This window comes from Sinocyclocheilus grahami, unplaced genomic scaffold (genome assembly GCF_001515645.1).
Source record: "Sinocyclocheilus grahami isolate Dianchi unplaced genomic scaffold, SAMN03320097.WGS_v1.1 scaffold1349.1, whole genome shotgun sequence".
Taxonomy (NCBI): domain Eukaryota; kingdom Metazoa; phylum Chordata; class Actinopteri; order Cypriniformes; family Cyprinidae; genus Sinocyclocheilus; species Sinocyclocheilus grahami.
The window spans coordinates 50,146-76,539 of NW_015506528.1; the positions used below are offsets into that span (position 1 = coordinate 50,146).

The 26,394-nt window shown below is 37.2% G+C and overlaps 2 protein-coding genes across 2 annotated transcripts; both read left to right on the forward strand.

Moving 5' to 3' along the window:
• The first annotated feature begins 4,903 nt into the window (after nt 1-4,903).
• Nucleotides 4,904-5,848, forward strand: or55d1 (odorant receptor, family 55, subfamily D, member 1). Its single transcript, XM_016255589.1, has one exon. It carries the CDS (start codon nt 4,904-4,906, stop codon nt 5,846-5,848), a length of 945 nt encoding a protein of 314 aa, XP_016111075.1.
• A 10,353-nt stretch (nt 5,849-16,201) lies between these two features.
• Nucleotides 16,202-17,149, forward strand: LOC107569474 (olfactory receptor 52K2-like). Its single transcript, XM_016255581.1, has one exon. It carries the CDS (start codon nt 16,202-16,204, stop codon nt 17,147-17,149), a length of 948 nt encoding a protein of 315 aa, XP_016111067.1.
• Nucleotides 17,150-26,394: the final 9,245 nt, after the last annotated feature.

The window sequence follows — 26,394 nt, forward strand, 5'->3', positions numbered from 1 at the left end:
GAAAAATCCAGTACTATTGAAAGTGTTGGATCTGAAGTTGTCAGGATGGCAGAGTTATGTCACAGATGAAAATCTGAAACCATTCCTTGTAAGGAAGGACCAGCTCTCAACAGACCAAGGCTGCATCCTGTGGGGCTCAAGAGTGATCATTCCTCCAAAGTACAGAGAAAGACTTCTGTCCGAGCTTCACGAGGGTCACCCAGGAGTCGTGAGAATGAAAACGCTATCCAGAGGATATCTATGGTGGCCAGGTCTCGATAATGACATCCAAAACTTTGTGAGTAAATGTGCTCCATGTGAATTAGAGCAAAAACAACCTCCCTGTGCGCCACTTCATCCATGGTCGTGGACAACCACACCTTGGTAACGTATTCCCATTGACTACGCTGAAATTGACAAGCAACACTTCTTAGCTATTGTGGATATTCATTAAAAATGGGTCGAAATTTTCCCCACTCAACTGACCAATGCTGAGAAGTCAATAAACATCTTACGTCATCTTTGGTCTGCCTCCAAAGGAGTTGGTGTCGGACAACGGTCCACCATTCACCTTCAGAGAGAGTTTGAGGAGTTTGCCACATTCTGTCACCTCCATATCAGCTCGCTACAAACGGACAAGCCGAGCGGGTGGTCCAAACATTCAAGAAGGCATGGGAACGGCTAAGTTCGGAGTCAGTATCACCCCAGTTACACCTGGCTCGTTTTCTGTTGACCTATCGAAATACTCCTCACACAGTAACAAAACGAACACCTGCTGAATTGTTCCTGAAAAGGCAGCCTCCTATCCGTCTTACACTGCTAAAGCCAAATACCTCAGCAGTTGTTCTCAAACATCAAGGGCAGAACGTCATTGTGCGCAGCTTCAGGCATCCACATCGTGCTTGGCTTCCAGGTGTGATATTCTGCTCAAGCACAGACCTCTCACATACCAAGTGAAAGTCGGAGATCGAAGTGTGAAAGTGCATGTGGATCATCTGCGGTCATCTAATGCACAGGATATGATAGATCCAGTGGTCATTACAACAGCTGATGACTTTGCTCCTGATGCTGGTAACGAGGCTCATGCAAATGCCCCTCAACCACACATCCCAATGGAAACAAGGACAGAAGATATCCAATTTGGCAAAGAAAGGCACAAGATTAGAATTGGTTACGAACTGATTAATGTTACTTAGTACAAACGTTCTAATCGGAGACAGTGTTCAAAGGTTATTTGAAAAAAAAATCAGTGGGGGAGGAAATGTAGTGTATTGCTAATGCACAGCTATATGATGCCTTACGGTAGTTTTGATAATATAGAGTGGCTTTCTTAAGACAAAGAAGCTGATGACGTGTTATTTGAACGCACTTTTATAACATATTGGTGCTCCAGTGATGTCATATGACTGCTGTAGTCAATCAAGATTAGTGTGTTTTTACACGTACCTCAGACATTGGTCACCATGTAGGTGTTCCCATAGCTTCAGCACCATGACACAGCATTGAAGTTGCTTCAAAAGGAATCCATATATAATTGTGTTGTGTTAGCAAAATAACTAAATTCCAATCTTTATTCAATGATCCTTCCCAGTAGCAAACTGTTAAAAATTATTTGTCAGTTAAAAAATTCAAAATTTGCCACTGCAAGAAGTGTTGACAAAGGTTTTACATCAGTGATATCAAATGCTCACTGACATATGTTGCAGCCAATCTTACAGCAATTCATAAATATTTTACAAGGTGGCTAATTCGTTTAAATTTGTACGACCTCACTCGTACAAATTCATACAATTTTTGCTAAATCGTATGTATTTTAGGAGTTGCACAATTCGTATGAATTTGTACAAATGATCAACACCTAACCCGGCCCCTAAACCTACCCGTCACTGGGGTCTAAACAAATTGTACAAAATCGTACAAGTGAGGTTGTACGAATTAATAAGAATTAGCCACCTCGTAAAATACGTACGAATTAGTCGTGAGATAGCTTTGCAACATGTCATGTTTCAGGTGATGTACAAGTATGTTTGTGAATGACATACTCCATCTTCACAGATTTTTCAATGAAAAACAACTCAAATTGTACTCTTTAATAGTTTTGTGCTTTTATACTGCCAAGTAGCACTTCAAATGCATCATATTGTTTGCACTTTTTGGTACTGCTTTTGGCCATTTTTGGAAAAATAATATTAATAATAATAATAATAATAATAAGTTGTGATAGTGATCACACTAGTCTTATCACAAAATAGTAAGGATTGATTGATTGACTGACTGACTGACTGACTGACTGATTGGATTTGGTTTAGAGATAGGAGAGGGATTCAAAAATATCCACAGTATATAGTGGTATATTTGAACTAAAAAAAATTTAATTTATATTAAAACAATTTTATCAGAAGATAATCATAATAAAACGCATACATCTACAATATTTTGATATATGTGTGATTTTTACAGTATACCTTACGAGCAATAAAGTTGCTGATTAAGCCCTAAATTTAGGTGATCCACGAACCGGAGTCACAAAAATAATTTCCACAGTTCTGTCATCACAGTTGTGTTTTCAAGATATTTAATCTAAGTTTCCTAGGGGACTGTTCAAGCAGTGAAAACAATAAAGCCCAGGGAGCATCTGGGATCCCTGAAGTTAAGAAAGTACCTGAAAAGAAGACCACTTTTAATCAGCCTGAAGCTAATTAAATCACTACTGATACATCTGGTCATAATTAGTCACTTATGACAAAAGTTGTTGAGACACTAAGTGATAATCAAAATAAATTAATTGGTCTGACTGATTCCAGTAAATACATTTAACACTAGAGGCATGGAACCATTACATAGATGGTCCCATGTGTGTTCATGTCTTCCTGATTAATGAGAAGTTTATGTTTAATAATTAATAGGAATGAACAAAACAACACATGCTACACAGTACAGTAAGTACTCTTGCTGTTTTGCTCATTAGCACTTTAATCTACTGATGAGAATGTACTGTTCTTGCTCCAGTCCCAGGTGCTGAAGAAAAAAAAAGCAATAATCAAATTTTGTGATGTTGAACAACATTATTTTGTATACAGCAATTAGTGTTTAAAAAAATTAAAATGTTTATATAAATAATAGGCATTTTAAACTATATCAAAAGCATTGACTAATACATAAGTTAATATTTAAATATATAAATATAGGCTATTACACATGCAATTAATATATAATATAATAATCGAATATACTATAAATAAGTAGTAAAACTTTGACAGTCCACCTCAGACATTTAAGTAACATTCCAACTACATATAAACTAGTAGTCATTGGAGTATTAGTAGACTGTCTGCAAACATTTTCTTTTGATGGCCCCCTAGTAGACATTCTACTGACTTTAAGTAACTTTGAAAGTACGTTAACTTTTTTTTACTAACCATAACCTAATAGTCTACTATTACTCTAATGAGAGTTGGCAGAATGTTGAAAATGGACTATCAAGTGTAACCAAATATATATGTAAATGTATAATGTCAGTATGATAAACAACTACAATACAACAATTTTTAAACACTCTTGTATTAATTCATTGATATGTATTTTTTATATGTTTGCCATTTTTGTTGTACAATCACATATTATGGGTTTTGAAAGTGTGAACCCACCCCATGTAATTACAAAATTATTTCAGTTCTCATCAAATTCTCATTGTAATAATTAAACAATGGCCATTTAAGAAATTAGCAATATTCTATCCATTTTGCTTATTAAATAAACTCCTAGAAGATTCCTCAAGTCTTAACTAGTCAGCAGTGTTATTGTAGTATCACTGATATCGTATTAGAGTTGTTGTTAATATTTTGAATTGAATTGTTTGTTTGTTTTGTAATATTTTTGTTTTTAATTTAATTTAAGTTGAAGTTTAAGACATTTTGTTGTGTTTTGTGTCATTTTTATAGCTGTTTTATTAGTTTATATGTTGCCTTTGTGACTAGCTGAAATAAAAAAAATTAAGTAATTTTGTTTTTAAATTTCATATCATTGTTAATGTTTAATTTGTTTCAGGTCATTCAATTCAATTCATTTTTTTATGATTTTTGTTTTGGTCAATGAAGAGAACACAATAGAAAGACATGTTGCCTTTCCATTATTTTGTGGTTAGCTCATCGCATTTGATTCACAATCTATGAAATGGTGTAATATATTAGATCACATTTGATATTCTAATTGTAAATCGTAGTTGTAAATAAAATATTTTTATTTCAACTGGAATGAAATAAAGTGGCTGGCGTAGCTGTGCAATTCATTCAAAAATACACAGAGTATATTTAATAAATTTATTTAGCCAATAAATTAGTTAATTTGACATTACAGAAAACGGCAAAATTTATTTTGAAAGTTTATTCATTATTCAGTTAATTTTAACTTATTGGTTTAACTTATTGAAATAATAAGGCCTGTTAATATCGCAAGACCCATTTTATATTTCCAAAAATGAATGCTGCCCCAAGCCATACCGATTTAGGAAAGCAACAAAAAAAACATAACATAGGAATAATGATGACAAGTCATTGTCCTAGCACTGTACCAGGGGAGGGGAGCGAGGGATATTTAAGAGACGTAGCATGTCCTAAATCCGAAGAGGGGGGAAGCAGTCGAAACGGAGCCTGATATCAGCATAAGATTGGAAAATCTGTTTCACATGCTGTTATAGCATTTTTCAGACATGAAAATTAAAAAGAGAAATAGGTTTAGATTTAGCTAGGGTTGATGCAGGTCTGAGCATGAAATACAAGCCACATTAAAGCACACTATTAATGCTTAAATGTAAGCACAATTATTTTTCTTATCTTCAGCTTATGTTGTTTACTGCTTTTGTAAATGTTTTCTCTGCATTAACTGTAAACATTTTATGTCTTCATAGCGAACTTTGATCAAAAGAATGGATGACAGAACATTCAACTTCTCTCATCGGGAATTCTATTTGATTGGATTCACGGATCTGCAAGAGTATCGACGATATCTTTTCATTCCTTTTTTCATCATCTTTGCTTTCACATTGTTTGCAAACTCCGTTATAATCCTGGTGATTGTAAAAGAAAGCAAGTTACATGCACCCATGTACATTCTGATCGGGTTTACTGCAGCTCTTGGGTTTATACAGCCAATATTTCTTGTTCCGAGAATGTTAATCAGTTTTCTGTTTGGCAAAAATATGATTTACAAAGATGAATGTCTTATTCAAATGTTTTGTCTGCATATGGCAGGTTGTTTTCAGTCGACTGTTTTGGTTGGGATGGCAGTCGACAGATTTTTTGCCATTATTTTCCCGTTGCAGTACCATAACTATGTCAACTTTAAAACATCATTAATATTCTGTTTCTCCCTTTGTTTCCGTAACTTGCTTTTCGTTGTTGCAATGGTTGGCCTGCTTGGGCCGCTCTATTTTTGTAAATCAAATGTGATTTATCATTGTGTTTGTGAGCATACATCAGTTGTTAATTTAGCCTGTGGTGATTTGAGTAAGAACTACATGGCTGGAATAATCGGTTTCAGCTTAACATCAAGTGACTGTGTATTTATAGTCTGCTCTTACTTTGTCATTTTTGTGATTATATTCCGCTCTCCTTCTGGTGAGTCACGCCAAAAAGCCATCTATACATGTAGCACTCATTTAATTGTGTTAGTGGTGGCATTTCTCAGTGTTGTGGTTGCATTTGTTGGCTACAGGGTTCCTACCATACCTAGAGATTTCCGTGTGTTATGTACCTTGTCATATCTTCTTCTTCCAAACTGCTTTAACCCAGTAATCTATGGAATACGAACAAAGGAAATCAGAGTTCAAATTGTCAAATATTTATCTTCTAATAAGGTTGATTCATATTAACTCTCTTACATTTTACTTTGTTGCCTCTTTATCTTCAATTCGAATTCATTGTACATGAAGAGAAATGTTTGTTATTAGTATGTGTGAATCATGTACCTATGTTATTCTTAAATGGAATTGTGTTTGTTGGATTTTAAATCTTAAATTGTAGAGCAGGCATGCAGCATATTCTCTTTTTTACTTTAGGAAATTTTTAATTTAAAATGTACAATGTTAAGTGGATATTTAAAAGTTAAGCATATATTACTGATTTTTATTTTGATTTCAGCAGTTTAACTGACACTGACCCTTTCCAATGTCTATCCATACAGATGTCAGAAGTAGTTTTTTTTCAGTTTTGTCTAAAAAACATTTACATTAATATCCATTTTAAATATGATGTAAATGCATGTTTTGTTGTAAAATATCAAGTTAAAGTACATTTGATGAAATTCATCTGCTTTTACAGCTTGTAGCTGTTGATAAATAAAGTGTAGTCTTAAAAAGGTAAGGCTTGCTTGCCAATGTTTTGTTTGTCTTTTTGTGAAGTGCTTTCTCTTTCTCTGAGCCTGCTTTATATCTTACATTTCTCTGCAGCAGAGTTTGTATATTATGCCCATGCTGGTGTGGGTTCTTTAAGTGGGAGAACTTGCACAATTGGTGGCTGACTAAATACTTTTTTGCCCCACTGTAGGTCAAGGGTTTCCAACCCTGTTCCTGGAGAGCTAGGCCATTTCTCAATACTAAGTACGCAAAGTTCCGACTTGCGTCCTTGGTAGTTCGGACTTGGCAAGTTCGATTCGGGAGTGCAAACTCCTGAGGATGGGATGACACAAGTCCGGTAATCCTCCAAATGGAACAGCAGCGTACTTGATAACATCACTCAGCTCGCCTCGGCTACTTCTCACTATATCTTTACAATAAGATGAAATATGATATCAAAAACCACTGCTCTTTCGTTGTCATTTAAACATATTGTAGCGTCGTGTAATATTTGTGGCTACACTAGCTATTAATAGCCACAAAAATTTTGCTAGTTAAGGCAATGCGGACATACTTTGATTATCTTCACTGTATGTACTTCTAACAAAACAAAATATAAAACACACACACACACAAATACATAAATATGTGGTTCAGGCAATATGTGCATATACATACACACACACACACACACACACACACATACTGTATATACAGTGGTGTGAAAAAGTGTTGGCTCCCTTGCTGTTTTTTTAATTTTTTGCATATTTGTCACACTTAAAAGATTCAGATCATCAAACAAAGTTTTATATTACACAAAGATAATGCAAGTAGATACAAAATGCAGTTTTTAAATGATTATTTATTTTATTAAGGGAAAAAAGCTGTCCAAACTTGCCTGGCCCTACGTGAAAAAGTAATTGCCCCCTAAATCGAATAACTGGTTCTGCCACGCTTTGCAGCAACAACTGCAATCAAGTGTTTGCGATAACTGGCAATGAGTCTTTCACATCGCTGTGGAGGAATTTTGGCCCACTCTTCTTTGCAGAATTGTTTTAATTCAGCCACATTGGAGGGTTTTCGAGCATGAATGGACTGTTTATGCATCTCAATCGGATTTAAGTCCGGACTTAGATTTGATCACTCCAAAACCTTAATTTAGTTTTTCTTGAGCCATTCAGAGGAGGACTTGCTGGTGTGTTTGGGATCATTGTCCTGCTACATAACCCAAGTGCGCTTGAGCTTGAGGTCACAAACTGATGGCCGGACATTCTCCTTCAGGATTTTCTGATAGAGTGCAGAATTCATGGTTTCGTCAATTATGGCAAATTGTCCAGGTCCTGAAGTTGCAAAGCAGCCTCAGACCATCACACTACCACCACCATGTTTGACTGTTGGTATGATGTTCTTTTTATGAAATGCTGTGTTGGTTTTACGCCAGATTTAACGGGACACACACCTTCCAGAAAATTCAACGTTTGTCTCATCAGTCCACAGAATATTTGCCCAAAAGTCTTGGGGATAATCAAGATATTTTTTGGCAAATGAGAGACGAGCCTTTGTGTTCTTTTTGGTCAGCAGTGGCTTTTGCCTTGGAACTCTTTCATGGATGACGTTTTTGCCCAGTCTCTTTCTTATTGTTGAATCATGAACACGGACCTTAATTGAGGCAAGTGAGGCCTGTAGTTCTTTAGATGTTGTTCTGGGTTCTTTTATGACCTCTTGGATGAGTCGTCGCTGTGCTCTTGGAGTAATTTTGGTAGGCTGGCCACTCCTGGGAAAGTTCACAGCTGTTCCAAGTTTTCTCAATTTGTGGATAATGGCTTTGACTGTGGTTCACTGGAGTCCCAAAACCTTAGAAATGGCTTTATAATCCTTTCCAGACTGATACATGTCAACTGTTTTGATTCTCATCTGTTCTTGAATTTATTTAGATCGTGGCATGATGTGTTGCTCTTTAAGCATGCTTCACTTTGTCAGACAGGTTCTATTTAAGTGATTATTTGATTCAACAGGTCTGGCAGTAATCAGGCCTGCGTGTGGCTAGTGAAATTTAACTCCGCTTTCTAAAATAATGTGGTTAATTGCAGTTCTTTCATGATTTAACAGGAGGGGGTAATTCATTTTTCACGTAGGGCCACATAGGTTTGGACAGCTTTTTTCCCTTAATAAATGAAATCATCATTTAAAAACTGCATTATCTTTGTGTAATATTTAAATTTGTTTGATGATCTGAAACATTAAAGTGTGACAAACATGCAAAAAATAAGAAATCAGGAAGGGGGCCAACACTTTTTCACACCACTGTATATATATATATATATATATATATATATACTCTGATCATCTTCACTGTATGTATAAATGTATGACATAAAACATGCTGCTTCTTTTTGTTAAATGTCTGTTTTAATGAACAATAATAGCCATTAAACACAGCAGTATGAAATATAAGAGATTTATATTGTAGGAAATAAAGACAAAAGCAAACAATTCAGGCAAACGTCAGCGCTGCACGACGGTAAAGACAAATATAAGGTTATGAAACTTTGTCCTCAGCCAAAACGATATGACAAGGAACAAATAATATATTCATGAGACCAAATATTGCCTCTTAGATATACCTAAAACGAATAATATCTCATGTACACCCACTACAGAGACATTAGAGCCAGCGGCAAATGGCAGAATGACAAGCCAAGGTAAGGCTGCTCTCGGCGGGATACATGAGCGCTAAAATCGGCGAAACAGATTTTGAAATAGGCGCTATCTTTATAAATAAACTGCAAATTTGAGTTTTAAACAACTATATTCTCACCTGAAAAACTAAAAAAAACTAAATTTCATGACACAATAACAGTAATATTTTGACAATTATGTGGGTTTTCTCCTCTGCCATTAACGCTCGCTTGTTGGTGTGAAATGCATTGTGGGATACCTGCTGCTTCAATTTCGCACAAGTCACCTCTTGATGCATCCTCGATAAAAGGGGCGAAGCAAGAACACATCCGGGGATTTGAACTGTACTTGGCTAGATGTGAACTTTGAATTGGAACAGTACTTGGGCAACGACTGATGACGTTTCACAAGTCAACAAGAACGCAAGTACAGACAAGAACGCATATTGAGAAACGGCCCTAATGTCCTACAGATTTTAGGTCCAACCCGAATCAATCCCACCTGAACCAGCTTATCAAGGTGTTCAGGTTTACTCAATCATTACAGGCAGGTGTGTTGGAGCAGGCTTGAAAATGAAGTCTGCAGGACAGTAGCTCTCCAGGAGCAGGTTGGAGATCCCTGCTTTACATGCTCTTTTTCACAACAATTCAAAGATAGGTGAATCAGAGTTACCACATTGCCTGTATATGTGAATGTGTGTATGTGCCAAGTTTGTGAGCCCTACGACAACCTAGCCAACCATCCAGGATGTTGCCATAAGCATGCGAGGAAGAACTAAACAGAAATATTGCTAGACTTCACCCTATGCTATCTTTTCCTGTGAGTGAAAGGCTTATTATTAATACTTTAGTTTTTTCTCACTTAGACTACTGCAATGCATTTCTCACTGGGGTCCCTAATCAGTGTGTCCCACAGACTTACACTCTATTTGTGGCAGCATATATATGCAAATTCATTCTCTGCCAGCAGGAGGTGCTTAGAGTGGGAGAAATAGAGGTTTCCCCGGTATGGCTGTACACAAAGCAGAGTTCCGCTCACAAATGCTGCTTTATCAGACATTACATGCAAAATGAAATTTAAATGACATCCAAAATTTTCTGAAGACAGTCGGTTTCTTTCAAAAATACAGTGATATAAAAACACACCGGGTTTCGATTTTGAAACGTGCAGTACTCGTGTTTTTTCAACGAAGTCAAAGCCTTTTGGAAAATCTATTTTTGGTGGTCAGTTTTGATATTGTGGCGGGCCGCCACAAATAAATCAATGTATGGGAAACACTGCTAATACCACACTTAATAAACGATGGGCCTCATTCACGAAACTTGCGTAGATATATGAATAAATTCTGTGTAATCTGTGCGTAAAATAGACCTTCCCGAAAACTCTCCTCCAGATTCACAAACGCTTCGTAAACATCCCATTTGATAGTTAAACATGTGTATGTTAATGAATTCCAATCATTCGTAAATATCATTCATCATGCATGCTCATTCACAATTAGCGTAATCCCCACCTATGAATTACAGCTACGCAAATTCCATGTCCAGGAACGCAGTTGAATATTCTGGTATACTTTCTCAGGTTTGGCACCAGTATATTGCATAAATGCAAAAAAGACTAATAGGCCATATGCTTAACAATAAATATTCAATAACGTGTGTCCACCAAAGAGTTTTCAGGCAGCTGAAAAAAATGCCAGGCGCTCTTCTTAAAATGACCAGCCCTTGAGAACGCTTTGGTGGCACAGTGTTTTCCAGCTGATATGCTGTAGTTGCTATGATTTGGAATATCCACGGCGGCAAGATATTATTAGTATCTAATTTTCAAGAATTTTACTAAATATAAAAAAGCAGTAACCAGTAATATTGACTTCTCCATTGTTGTAGGCAATCATTGTACAAGTCTGATGGTTGGTTGCTATTTGTCCCACCCGTCCTCTATTTACGGCTGGGTAAATAGTGACAGTGACAAGTGCGGCGTTTTACAGTTGCCAACTCAGCTGCAAAAAATAAATAAATAAAAAATAAAAATGAAAAAGAGGGCAAGGGCAAATGACCTTGTAATTATTATGGCAGTGTATCAAAATTCAGTGTCATCAGTTTGAATTTTCAATTGAATATATCTTTTAACTGGTTACTGCTTTTTTATATTTAGTAAAATTCTTGAAAATTAGATACTAATAATATCTTGCCGCCGTGGATATTCCAAATCATAGCAACTACAGCATATCATACCTTGCCTTGTTTCGGTTTCTCCTTTTAAATGGCGAATACTATTGATAGCTGCTGATATAGACAGCTAATTCCTCTCACGCATGTGCAGAACGCACGTGTTTAGTTTGCAGTCGGCTGTAGTCTGAGTGTTCTAGCGCAGCTTTTTGGTCCAAACACTGCCGATGCAATGCGACAACACTGTCGCCTGTCGCCTTTTTCGCCGCTAGTTCTTTTAACTCAGAGAGTTAAGAAGGGAATTAGCTGGGTGGTTGAGTGGTAAAAGCCTATAATAGTTTAACACACTCTGACTGAATCATTATCAATAAATCATCCAGATCATTAAGCACCCAGCCTCCACTAATTTTAGAGGGGAGAGAGCTGTGTTCACACATTCCATGAAGTTAAGCACTCATTTGCAGGTACTGTGAAGTGGTGCACTGTGCTCATGAGGCAATCCCAGGAACACTTGAAATGAGGGCTATCCAAATATTGAAGTAGGTATTCTCCAGATATAAGTAGCCCTCAGGCCAACCCATGAGAGGATCTGCTTCAGCACGAACAGTCTGAGAAAATGTTTATTTTATTTTTTAACATGTATAATGCGCTCGTAAATGGGGAGACCTGTGCTTTTTATATAGAACTGGCCACTTTAAGTGGCCCAGGAAACTTATCTTGCTGCAAGGGTGCTGGCCACAGCAGATTTATCATTTGACTGGCAGGGGATGCATGCAGAAATTAGTTTTATACTTGTTTTGTGCGCACTACCCCTTGGGGAGCGTCATGTGCCAAGGAAATCAAGGTATGTGTGTCATAGGGCAACAGGGGCTAACAAATTTGTACCTCTGAAAATGAAAGCATCTTTTACTGAGAGTTCGTCTCTCACTCTGAAGTATGGAATCAAGTCCTTAATTACCTCTTTGATGGAGGATGGCCAGCCCTGTGTGATTTGCTTCCAGTCCCTAAATCAGTCACTGAAGTAGAGCAACATTGAAGAAATGAGAGCCACAATTTCAGGCTCTATATTGGCTGAAGAGTGAGCAGGTGCAGGTAAGGGAAGACGAGACAAGCAGTCAGCTGTGTGATTCTAGGAACCAGGCCAATAGACAATCTTGCAATCAAATCAAAGCAGACATGCGGACCAATGAGCAATCTGCGTTCCAGCTCGCCCCATGCCTTTTGTGGTTAAGGGTGGTGAGTGCCTGATGGCCCCACAGGTAAGTTTGCCACTTTTCAGTTAGTTCACACACATGCCAAAGCCTCCTTCTCCAGTATGGAACATTTTGTTCAACTGCAATGAGAGTGTGGGAAGTGAAAGCTACTGTTTTATTTTGTTGTTGTTTTTTTGTTCAGTTTCGTCAGGCAAACACTGCACCCAGTTCATACTCACTTGCATCTGTGGAAATCACTAAATGAAGTGCAGGGTCATAAAAGGCAAGGGCACGACTGGACACAAGCATCTGTTTTAATGTCCTCAAATCTGCATTGTGCAGCAGAAGTCCTTAAGAACCGTCATTTTTCTTTAGCACACTCACGCATGGAGGCAACAACTTTTGCAAATCGATGGAGGAATTTTAAGTACCAAGACACTAGTCCTAAGAATAACTGTAAAGATGCTGCATCAGATGGGGCTTTCCAGACAGCATCCAGATGCTCCTGATCAGGTAAGATTCCATTACTGTTGATTACATGACCAAGGAACCACAGTGAGGTCTGTTTGAAATTGCATTCAGTTTCTTAAAAACAGTGCTGAAGTTCAGATCATGTCCCTCAGCTGTTTTTCCATATACATTGAGATCCCTTCAGGATGGCAGCCATCATCTTTTGGAAAGCAGAAGGCACCGAAGCCAAGCCGTAGGGAACCCTGTCTGTCATGAGTGATGAACGCTGTGATATCTCTACTATCCTCATGCAGGGGAAACTAAAATGCATTAGCTAAATTGATAGTACAAAATACTGTGGCACCCCTAATGCTGGTAAGCAGTGTGTGGTAACGGGCAACAATCTGTAATAACAGCCTTGTTTACTTTCCGTAGGTCAGCACACATCTGTATCCCACTATTCTTCTTGCCTGTAACAATGATGGGGGACACCCAGGCAAAAGCATCGACCTGTTCAATAACATCAGCCATCAGCAGACAGTCTGATTCAGCTGATGAAGAAGCTCTAACTGCAAAAGGCAAACGTCTCAGTTTTTGGCACACTGGTTTTCTTTACAATTGCTACAGTTCTCAATTTCTTTCTGTAATGTGAAGTCAGGCTCGAGTAACGACTCTCTAACATCATCACTTTGTAAATGTTCCAGCAATTGATCGCTAATCATATCATCCGCTTTAGTATTACCAAAGTCACATTTAGCAGCGAGTGCATGCAAAGCAGCAACATATTGCTGTATGTTTTTTGTGTGGGGCTTGATTTCCTTTCCTGAATTTATGCTGCTCCACGACAACTTTAGCTTTGGGAATGAACTGTATTTTTAATGCAGTGATAGTGGTATCATCGCCAACTTATGTTTAAAGACACGGCATTCCAAAACCCCGTTCTTTATTCAGAACATCAAATTCATGTTAGCTCTTACTAAGTTCTTTTCTCTTATTTTATCTTAACTTATCTCTTTTTTGACACAGGGAAAAAGTATTGAACACATGATGAAAGGGAGGTGAAAGGGCATGGAAAGCTGAAAAATTAATGGAAATTAATATTAGCTGGTTCAGTCCCGACACCTACAGTACCAGGATGATGAAGATGAAACAAGGGTGGACATTTCAGCAAGACAATGATCCCAAACACAGCAAAGGAAACTCTCAGTTGGTTTCAGAAAAAGAAAATAAAGCTGCTTGAATGGCCCAGCCAATCACCTGACTTGAATCCAATAGAAAATAAGAACTAAAGATCAGAGTTCATAGAAGAGGCCCACAGAGCCTTCAAGATTTGAAGACTCTGTGGAAGAATGGGCCAAATCACACCTGAGCAATGCATGTGACTAGTTTCTCCTACAGGAGGCATCTTGAAGCTGTCATTACCAACAAAGGCTTTTGTATAAAGTATTAAATAAATTTCAGTAGTTCAATACTTTTTCCCTGTGCCATTCCATTATATTACACGTAACTTAATTTCTGAACTTATTTGTTTTGTTTTAATTGTATGTATGGGATTACTTGGGTTGTTACCAACATCTGGTGAAAATTTCATGTCAACAGCATGTTTAGGAAATATATTTACTGGGAATAATGGTGATGTGTTCAATACTTATTTTACACGCTGTATGTATATTTTATACAGCCAGTAACATATTTATTTACTCACAAATGCAACCAAAATATATAACATGAACATTTATATGAAATTTCCACATCCTGTACCCGACATTCACAACAACAAAAATAAATAAAAAATAGGCATACACTCTTTTGAAATAATAAAGAAAAATAAATTAGTGGGAAAAAATAGTCACATTTAAGATCAATAATTTTATGATATGACAACAGTCAAGAACGTCTTTCAGGCTTCTGTGTTAAAATGTGCAATGTGTAAAATATAGTGTAAATTCTCATTAGGAAACAACAAAAATTAGGTACTCCAGATCCAGTTGTAGAAAAAAAAACATTAATGCAGAAAAATAAATATAAATAAGAAATTACAAAAATAAAGCTGTTAAAACTTTATCAAAAACAGAGAGACAAAATTGTGTCTAAAATGTACCACAAAATTAACTTCTTGTTTATTGAACTGTTGTATAAAATCGATATGACATTTGCATGACTTTTGTTGGCAAATTTGTGTGACATTTTTGTACAATCTATTCACACCCCTGAGTGTTAAGTTTTCAAAATTTTACTTGCAAGGAATGCAAGCAGTACAAAAAAAAATAATGATAATACTAAAAAATCTAAGTGTTTCCACGTATATGCTTAATTTTCTTCTCAAATATTATTTGACAATATATATTGGCTAATATATTTGGTATATATTTGGCTAGCTGTTCCAGGAGACACAGAAAGACTCTCCCGTGAATTTAGAAATGCATTGGGAAAAATAGTATGATGAGGACATCTGCTGGTCAAAAGCTGGTTATCTTTAATAACAGGTTAAATGTCCTCTTTATCTTTAATCAATGACAGCAACCACAATGTACATGTGTAAGCAGCAGTTTAGAGTCTTTATGTCTGTTTTCATTAAGGAAATGTGAAAATACATTACAAACAAGAATGCATATAGCATCCGAAACAACATTAGATCAAGATACAGTACAACACACAAAAATATTTATAAAATAAACGGTGGTATTACTTGCACTGCTTTCCCATTCTTGTTATTCTTTATAATCTATGATTTTTTTAAAAGGTACACATCTTAAAGTCTAATCAATAAACAATTAAATGAGCAAAACACTTTTTTTATCCCTTGTAAAATACAGTATGCATGCTCTACAAGTTTGTGAGGGTGAGCTCTATGGGAGAAGCACATAGACTCTTGGGGACAAAACATGGTGTATTTAGAGACTATGATATGTGTCTACCTTTCATTTCATCCTGAGATGTTAAGAAGACAAGGCAGTGACTGAAAAATTATTTTAAGGAGAAAGATGTGATTTCTGTTATTACCAGAAAGGTTATACATACAAATTGTCTATTCCTCCATTTTTTGCCTGTCAAATGATCTTAAGTATCTAGTTTGGACCCTTGAGCAGATTTATGTCACAGTAAAAACAAAAGCTCAGATTCGAGGTAAATTGAAATACAAGTATACAGTCAGCCAAATCTAATAAGCATTAGTATTATTGTAATTAAGTGCATCATAATTCTTCTGATGAATTATATCGGAAACTATTTAATTAGCAGTAATTGTACTGAGCAACAGATATTTTTGTTCTCAGAATGGAAAACGTATATGATGCATGTTGGTTGTGTTGTTTATAGGGAACCTGAACAGTTTTTTTTTCTTTTAGTTTCATCAACATAATTTGAACAGAATACTGCATGTGCAGAGAGTTTTATTCAGCATGAAGGATCTTCCTGCAGAAAATATTTCATTCACAGACTTCAAACTGATTGGTTTCTACAGCCTAGGAGAATGGAGACCTTTATTATTTGTCCCTTTCTCTCTGATGTTTTTATTAGCTATCACAGCAAATTCTATGATCATATATTTAATCACCTCTCAAAAGTCTCTGCATTCTCCTATGTATGTACTAATTGGTCTCATGGCTGTTGTAGACCTAATGTTGCCTATATTTTTTGTACCTAATATGCTTCTAAACTTTTTGTTTAATTGGACTGGGATATCTCTAACTGGTTGCTTGATACAAATGTTTAGCCTTCATTTTGTTGGAACATTTCAATCTACTTTGCTTTTGTGGATGGCACTGGATCGTTACTTTGCAATTTGCAAACCTCTTTATTATCACAAATACATGGAAATCCCTAACTTTGTCAAGTTTGTTGTTGTGCCAGTAATCAGAAATGTACTCCTGGTAGTCACCACAGTCTCTCTGGCAGGAAAACTGTCATTTTGTGTAACAAATATCATTGATCATTGTTTTTGTGAACACATGGTATTGGTTCAGTTAGCATGTGGAGATATAACTATTAATAATATTGTAGGACTTTTGACTGTTTTCTTTATCCCAACTGCAGATTTTATTCTTATCAATATTTCTTACATTGTGATTTTCACCTCTGTGTTCAAGTCTGGCAAAACTAACATGAAGGCCTTAAACACCTGCATTACTCACTTCATTGTTATGTCAGTTACTTTGACCTTTGCCTTAATTGCATTTTTGTCATACAGAATAAGAAATAATTTTTCTCCTAGTGGTCGTGTATTTGTGAGCACAATGTATTTACTTTTTCCAAGTTGTTTTAACCCAATTATTTATGGAGTGAGAACAAAAGAAATAAGACAAACATTTATAAAGTTCATTAAAAATTTTAAAGTCTTACCATTGTAATGAATCAAATAAAAATGGAGGTTACTGTACTGTACTGTAGTATGGTAAAATTCTGACTCTGTCACTTTATTAGAAGTGGATATTGTTTTGATAAAATAATAATAATAAAAAGGCTATTAAGTAGGTGTATTATTTACATAATTAGTATGTCTATTATTTACATAAAATTAAATTTCCAGAGCAAGATATCTGGTTGGGTTAATAAACTGTCAACATGTTTCAATACACTCATGTTTAAAACAGTTATAGCATTTCTGTTGTGATTTTGAATGTTGCTTATAATGTTTGCTTTTAATGATGCTATAATGAGCTGATGATCTGAATCAGATGTGTTTGATTAAGGAGACATTCAAAATGTGCAGAGTTGGGGGGCTCCAGCATGCAGCAGGCTCAGGTGCAACACTGACATAAGGAAAACACATTTAGAAGGGGACATTTTAACTCTAAAAATCAACAGTATATTTGAGCATAGATAGCGCAGGCTGATAAAATTCACACAGAACCATTTCAAGCCTTTTCAGTGGCATGCTACTCTTTAAAAACATCAGGGACTAAGGGGAGTGGATGGGGATTTAGATATATTAAATTTTCATGAAATATATTTTTTTGTAATTTAATTCTCTCCATCGGCCTATTAACAGATGTCTACAATAAATAAATAAAAAAGAATTTTACTGTACATTTAATTTACATACATATGCATCAAAATATGATTAATAATAACAATATGCAATAACATTATCATAATACAATAATAAATAACAATATGAAATAATAATGTTTCTACATGACAATAATTATTCCAGTAAATAAATACATATTTGTGATGCTAAGGATGGTTGCCAAGGGTTTTGCGCAGTGATACACAGCTCTGTAGCTGAAACAGTAGCGCATGGCTCTAGCAACAACAAGGTTATGTGTTTCCCAAGGAAAGCAAAAACTAACAAAATGTGTACCTTGAATGCTTTGGTGTCAGTGAAATGCATAAATGTAAATATGTTTGGTGAAGTGTCGGCAGCGAGGACTGGAATTTATACTGGAATATACTGGGGGAAAAACATATGGAACATATGGACCTATGGAACATTTGTGTGTTGTGTTATGACCATGGTCTTATTATAGATATTTCAAACTCTATGGCCTTTTGGCTTTCAACAATTTAAAATTATGACTTATACCCTGCATTTGAACATAACATGAGCTTCATATATTATTTTGCTATATATTATGTTTTTACATCAACGGAAGGTGGTGTACAGATGTAACAGCGTTAATGAAGATGTGCTGTCCCGATCTAGAAGCACTTTTCATTAACTCTAAGCCGTTCTATTCGCCCCGCGGGAGTTCCACTCGTTCATTCTCATGAGTGTTTACATTCCTCTGCAAGCGCACGTGAGCATGGCTTTACAGAAACTTGCTGATCAGATCACAGAGACAGAGCAACAACACCCGTTTTAATCATTCTCGGGGACTTTAATAAAGCAAATCTTTCCTGTGAACTGCCAAAATACAGACAGCACGTTACATGTCCCACCAGAGACAGCATATATTGGACGAAGATGCTTGCAGGAATGGGTACAGATTCTTGTATAAACAGGCCAAATACACACTGGAAAAGGAGATCAGAGTGGCAAAGAGGAATTTTTCTGGAAAGCTAAGGAGCCAATTCTCTTCCAGTGACCCTGCTTCGGTGTGGAAAGGTCTGAAAGACATCACCAATTACAAGACACAATCCCCCAGCACTGTGCAGAATCAACAACTGGCAGACAATCTGAACGAGTTTTATTGCAGGTTTGAAAAAACACCATTCACACCTCCTGCAACTCCCCTCTCCCCCACACCTTCACTTCAGATCAGTGAAGATGATGTGCGTCAGGTCTTCAGAAAGAACAAGAGAAGAAAGGCACCAGGCCCAGACGGTGTGACATCAGCCTGTCTGAAAACCTGTGCTGACCAGCTGGCCCCCATCTTCACACAGATCTTCAACAGATCACTGGAGCTGTGCGAAGTCCCCTCATGCTTCAAACGCTCCACCATCATCCCCGTCCCAAATGAAACCCAAAATTACTGGACTTAATGACTACAGACCTGTGGCTCTAACGTCTGTGACCATGAAATCATTTGAAAGACTGGTTTTGGCTTATCTGAAGGACATCACTGGACCCTCACTGGACCCCCTGCAGTTTGCCTACAAAGCAAACAGGTCTGTGGATGATACAGTCAACATGGGACTGCATTACATTCTGCAGCATCTAGACAGACCAGGGACTTATGTGAGGATCCTGTTTGTGGACTTCAGCTCTGCTTTTAACACCCAAACCTCCTCCTGCCCAAATTAACTCAGCTCTCCGTGCCCTCCTCCGTCTGTCAGTGGATCACCAGCTTCCTGACAGACAGGCAGCAGCTAGTAAAGCTGGTAAAATTCTCATTCAGCACCCGTACGATCAGCACTGGCGCCCCCCCAGGGTTGCGTCCTCTCCCCACTGCTCTTCTCTCTCTACACCAATGACTGCACCTCTAAAGACCCCTCTGTCAAGCTCCTGAAGTTTGCAGACGACACCACACTTATCGGCCTCATTCAGGACGGAGACGAGTCTGCTTACACACAGGAGGTTAGAGAGATGTCTGTCTGGTGCAGTCTTAACAACCTGGAGCTTAACGCGCTCAAAACTGTGGAGATTATAGTGGACTTCAGGAGAAACCCCCCTGCTCTCCCCCCAATCACCATCATGGACAACACTGTAACGACAGTGGAGTCATTCAGGTTCCTGGGCACCACAATCTCTCAGGACCTGAAGAAGTGGGATAATCACATTGAGTCCATTGTTAAAAAGGCCCAGCAGAGAATGTACTTCCTTCGCCAGCTGAGGAAGTTCAACCTGCCACAGGAGCTGCTGAAACAGTTCTACTCCGCCATCATTGAATCCGTCCTCTGCACTTCAATAAATGTCTGGTTCAGCTCAGCTACCAAATCTGACCTCAGAAGACTACAGAGGATAGTCCGGACTGCTGAGCGAATCACTGGTACAACCCTCTCTACTCTCCAAGAGCTGTACTCGTCTAGAGTGAGCAAAAGGGCTGGCAAAATCACTCTGGACCCCTCACACCTAGCACACTCCCTCTTTGAACTGTTGCCATCTGGTCGGCGCTACAGAGCACTGAGCACCAGAACGGCCAGACACAGGAACAGTTTCTTCCCTCAGGCAATCCATCTCATGAACATTTAACAATAAACGTGAAACACACAACACTATTATACATTATTGTCGTGGAATGTCGTGGAAAAGTTCATTTATTTCAATAATTCAACTCAAATTGTGAAACTCGTGTATTAAACTACTTCAGTCTGTGTGCATTTAATTTATTTAAGTCTTTGGTTCTGTTTAATTGTGATGATTTTGGCTCAGATTTCAGAGTGCTGTATCCAAGCATGTTAACAGAAAGTTGAGTGGAAGGAAAAAGTGTGGAAGAAAAAGATGCACAGCCAGCCGAGAGAACCGCAGCCTTATGAGGATTGTCAAGCAAAATCGATTCAAAAATTTGAGGAATGGACTGAGGCTGGGGGTCAAGGCATCAAGAGCCACCACACACAGACATGTAGTGTTGCTTTCGTCAACGAAAATTATGACTAAATATAGTTGTCAACAAACCTTTATTACGTGATGAAAACGAGACGAGACTTGCATCAGGTCGCACTGCGCAGACGCAGGCGACGTCACTTCCTCAAGCCCCACTAGCGGAATTATTTAGCCCAGTGTTTCCCAACCGGTCTATCGAGAGCAGGGGTGCCATGTAAAAAATCCTTTTATTATATTTATAAATTGCTAAAATGTTCAAAAAAGCAGCCATTATATAATATCCATTTCTAATGCCGCCAATAATTAGAGATGCACAGAAATTCCGGCTGCCGAAAATGATGGCCGGCCAGCTGGGGTTCGTCTTTATTTAAATTTATGTGTGTGTACTTCTAACATGTTTGGTTAGTCAAATAAATGTTGTAAATTCAAATCAGAGTGTCTTTCATGTCTGGAATGGATGTATTCTTGAGTCTATAAGGTAACAATAATATAATAAGATAACCTTGTTTGAAATGGGTTTGGCTAAAATAAAATTTTGGTTTCGTCTATACTACTAGGTACTTATACTATATTGACTGGGTTAAATAGAATTGCATTTCTAAAAAGAGACTAAAATAAAATTTTCATTGACTAAAACTAGACTAAATGTCATCAGTTTTCGTCGACTAAAACTAGACTAAATGTCATCAGTTTTCGTCGACTAAAACTAGACTAAAATGCTCAGACTTTTAGTTGACTAAAACTTGACTAGACTAAAAAGAGTATGAACGTGACTAAAACTAATAAAAACTAAAATGACAGTTTCACACAAAGACTAGACTAAAACTAAAATTAAAACAGGCCGCCAAAAACAACACTACAGACGTGTCAAGGACTTTTTATTATCTGCGTCCTGTCTTGTCACTGTCATTCTGTTACACTGTGGAGCTTCTGTAACTAAAATAAATCCCTCGTATGTGTAAACATACCTGGCAATAAAGCGCATTCTGATTCTGATTCTGATATAGATTCAGCAATTTATTGCCTCAGAGGGGCGGCATCAGCACCATCAGCCAATGAATTGACAAGTTTGTCTATGGGCTTCAGACAGTTGTCACACCTGAGGGGTGTTCCAAAAGCTTAATCAAGTAATCAGGCTCAGTCTGCGCCAACAGTCTTGTGGGCAGTGTGCCAACATGTAGCCCCATTGCGCTTCAGGCATCCCGATAGATATTTAAAAGTAATCAGGCTCACTCTTGACAATCAAACTCACCCTTATAAGCAAGTGCCTTCACCATCGTTGGTTTATCTATCCCTGCGGTCTGCACAAACAATACAATATCAGCTTCTTTGTCTTCAGTAAGACTGTTTGTGCACATGATTTTGAAAAATGATGTGTGCTGGCATGTAGGAAGTTTATTACCCCAGAGAACACACCTTTGTGTCATCTGTCTCAGAGCAGAGCATGCTGAGTCAACTCTAGAAGGAAGCTCTTCTCTCACCTGGCTCTTGTTAAGGGGGGCAGGAGCCAGGCAACAATAGCCCACGGTTTGGGTCCCTCTGCCACAGACTGTATTTAAGTACTGTAGTAATTAATCTACTGAATTAATGAATTAGGTATTTTAAAACCACTTCCGCTTTAAAAAGGGGGAGAAGACCGAAATAAATTGTTAATTTACCAAAGAAAACCTGCTCCCAACCAGGTCAAGTTTACTTACCATGGTAACTGATAAGTTACTGCTATTTCAGAAATGCGCTTAACTTACACTGCATTCTCTAGTTTGAGATGCCTCCCATTTCAGTTAAAGGCAGTTCATCATTGAATTTAGTGATGTCATCGTCCAGCTCAGTTCAGTTTAAATAGTATCTGTGCAATCAAGTCGATAATATCGATGGAAATCAAGTTAAAACACTGCACGATTTTAGCAATCCTATAAGATCACTGCATGTCACACTGTGCGACATGGATCTGATAAACTTGGCTACGACATGTGTGTAGACTGTATGACGATGACACCTATTGACTCGTACGATACGACACACGTTACTTTAGTAGAATAAAATGTCATTAGCATGCGCTAGTGATAAACAAAAGAGCATGATAAATCACACTTTAGCAGTTGTATTTTTTATGTGTGCTGAAAAAAGTGGAAGCGGCGAAAGAGAAAGGCATACGAGTTTGAGGTAAACAGTTTTATGTTTTAGCGCCATGTCGTGTTGATTTCATGTCGCATTTTTATTGGTTGGTCAGTAAACGTGGATCGTACCAGCAAACACATTGTGTGATGATCATGCTGGTCATAGGCTATCTTTGGTCGCAAGACTGTGAAAACATCCGTCTTTGAACCTCTCTCACTGCACGACACAGGACCACCGATTAGGAGCCACGATCACAGAAATGGCCACGATTGTTTCACAATGCCAATCTTTCGTCTGGGACAGCCGAAAATCGTGCAGTGTGTTTAGTTGTTGCTGCTACCGCCATGTCATGGAGACGCTGTGTGTTTCCAAATATGGTAAGGGCCGTTACATTTCCATCACACGCTTGAGGTATTTGGACAATCACAACGCACTTGGATAGCTAGCAAATCGGAGTACACCGTGCTTTTCAGAATGATGAGCTTTGTAAAAATCGACACATTTCAGAAAGGGAGGAGCAACAATAATGTATGGTATGTAGGAAATAATGTGTTTTTGAACCTTAAACACGTTGCATTACAACAAATACACAAAATAATGTTATTTTTAGCATGTTCATATGACCCCTTTACAAAAAAAAGCCTTGCACTAGATCAAAACTACATACGTTTTTTTAATGCATCATTTCACTTGTTACAATTTAATTACAAATATGTATTAGTGATGATCTACAAACATGGCCAAAAGGTTTGTCATTATAAAATTTATTTTTAAACACATATTGGTCACAATCAGCAGCTGACCCAAAACACAGGTATGATATTACTTTTGATTGGTCAGATTCTAATTAATACCAATATATCTAAGATAATTGAGCCCTTGGTAATGTCAACTGTGCCTCATGGTCCAATCTAATCTTAAACCTCTGCCCCCTGGAGTGCTACTTAATGTGTTTACTGGCAAGGTAGTATCTTTGACATTTGTTATAGTAACAAAAACCTAGTGGGCCCTTGAGATGGGCCTAGCCAAACAAAAGTCCAGTAATTAGTAATAAATTACAGCAGTGTTTCCCAACCTGATTCAGGTCATCAACTCATTAGTAGGACTCCAAGAACAAAAATGAGTGTGTCATGCTGCGTGTACATTAATCCAGATACATTTGAAAACTGCATTTTTGTTTTTAAAACACTCTCTGTCCACGTTTTCAAACATTTTCCAGAAGTTAAATTCGTTCTACTGCACATGCGTAAATCCTCAAAAAAATCTCACTGAGATGGCAGGATCATTATATTTAGGACAATATCTCACTATTCACTGAAGCGACCATGTCGCACTCACTCACCATTATATGTCTGATCTAAAACGCAACTGCTCTCATGTTTTGTCGCTAACAGTAATCTCGAGTAAATTTTCTGTCATCTTTGCAGGACTGTGATATGAAGTGTGTACAAAGTAACATATCTGTAGCAACAGTGTGAAACTGAATGTAACAAACTGTAAACTACAAAAACGATAATTTGTGAAAACTGTGATGCCATTCGCTTGCATATTACGTGTTCGGTCTATACGTATGTGCACAGATGCAAAGTTTATTTAGAAAGTGAAATCGCCAATTACTGGCCTGACATGCACAGCTTTTTAGGTGTATCGTGGATCCGTGTGAATGAGAACCATTTTGACAACATAGTAGTCTGTATACAAAACTTTTAAAACTTTTAATATATCTAAGATAATTGAGCCCTTGGTAATGTCAACTGTGCCTCATGGTCCAATCTAATCTTAAACCTCTGCCCCCTGGAGTGCTACTTAATGTGTTTACTGGCAAGGTAGTATCTTTGACATTTGTTATAGTAACAAAAACCTAGTGGGCCCTTGAGATGGAACAAAAGTCCAGTAATTAGTAATAAATTACAGCAGTGTTTCCCAACCTGATTCAGGTCATCAACTCATTAGTAGGACTCCAAGAACAAAAATGAGTGTGTCATGCTGCGTGTACATTAATCCAGATACATTTGAAAACTGCATTTTTGTTTTTAAAACACTCTCTGTCCACGTTTTCAAACATTTTCCAGAAGTTAAATTCATTCTACTGCACATGCGTAAATCCTCAAAAAAATCTCACTGAGATGGCAGGATCATTATATTTAGGACAATATCTCACTATTCACTGAAGCGACCATGTCGCACTCACTCACCATTATATGTCTGATCTAAAACGCAACTGCTCTCATGTTTTGTTCGCTAACAGTAATCTCGAGTAAATTTTCTGTCATCTTTGCAGGACTGTGATATGAAGTGTGTACAAAGTAACATATCTGTAGCAACAGTGTGAAACTGAATGTAACAAACTGTAAACTACAAAAACGAGAATTTGTGAAAACTGTGATGCCATTCGCTTGCATATTACGTGTTCGGTCTATACGTATGTGCACAGATGCAAAGTTTATTTAGAAAGTGAAATCGCCAATTACTGGCCTGACATGCACAGTTTTTTAGGTGTATCGTGGATCCGTGTGAATGAGAACCATTTTGACAACATAGTAGTCTGTATACAAAACTTTTAAAACTTTAAAAAAATGCAAAGGACAAACTGTCCTGTTTTTAGTACAACATTGTTATGTAAACATACCCAGACTTATCTGCCTTTCGTCATATAGGGAGAGTAGAATTTTCAGTTCTACACAATTTCAAAACTTCACTCAAATAAACTGAATTTGGAATATGCTATATTTGCTGATAAACTTTTGAAACTTTAAACCATTTAAACCTGATAAGGCCCACATGAAGGCCCTGGACATGATTTTCATCAATTAGTTAGATTTTTCTCGGATTGTATTTTTCATACCGAGTAAAAATCACTTTTTGTACTTTTTTTCTTAAGTTGTTTTAACACTATTTTAACACTTGTTATGGTTTCTACTAGTACAACTAGTAGCTGTAGAAAACAATCGGAAGAGTACAACTAGTAGTTGTATCGGAATAAGCACTTTCTGTACTTTCCTTGTATTTTTCCTTATACATATAATGTATAAGACATGAACACATGATGGTAGATTAATTAATTAATTAATTAATTAGCTAAAATATTTGAGTTTGGAACTTGGGTGTAATATTGTGATGTGTTAAGTATTTACCTTTGTTTTGTTTGTTTTTTAATGCTTCTGGCATAAATGTGACTGGAGTTACTGATATGGCCTACAACATACTCTCTAGTAAAATAAAAAATATTCTCTACAAGCTTGTATGTACCCTTTTTCCTCCATTTAAGTGCTTATCTTGTAAAAATACAATTATGGGTTAAATCTGTTTTCCATAAGTGCTCACTTACTGTAACCACTTGTAATTTACCATTACAATTATTACAAATAATTGGCCATTACAAATGCTATATATTTTGCTTATATGGTAGTAAAATAGAAATAATCCAACCAGATGGCCCATTTTAAGTGATCCCCTGAATAAATTTGCCACATACTGTAATTAAATTAATGTCAGAGCTGTGGCACAGTTCTCAGAGCGGCTGACTCATGGGGACAACATGCATCTGTC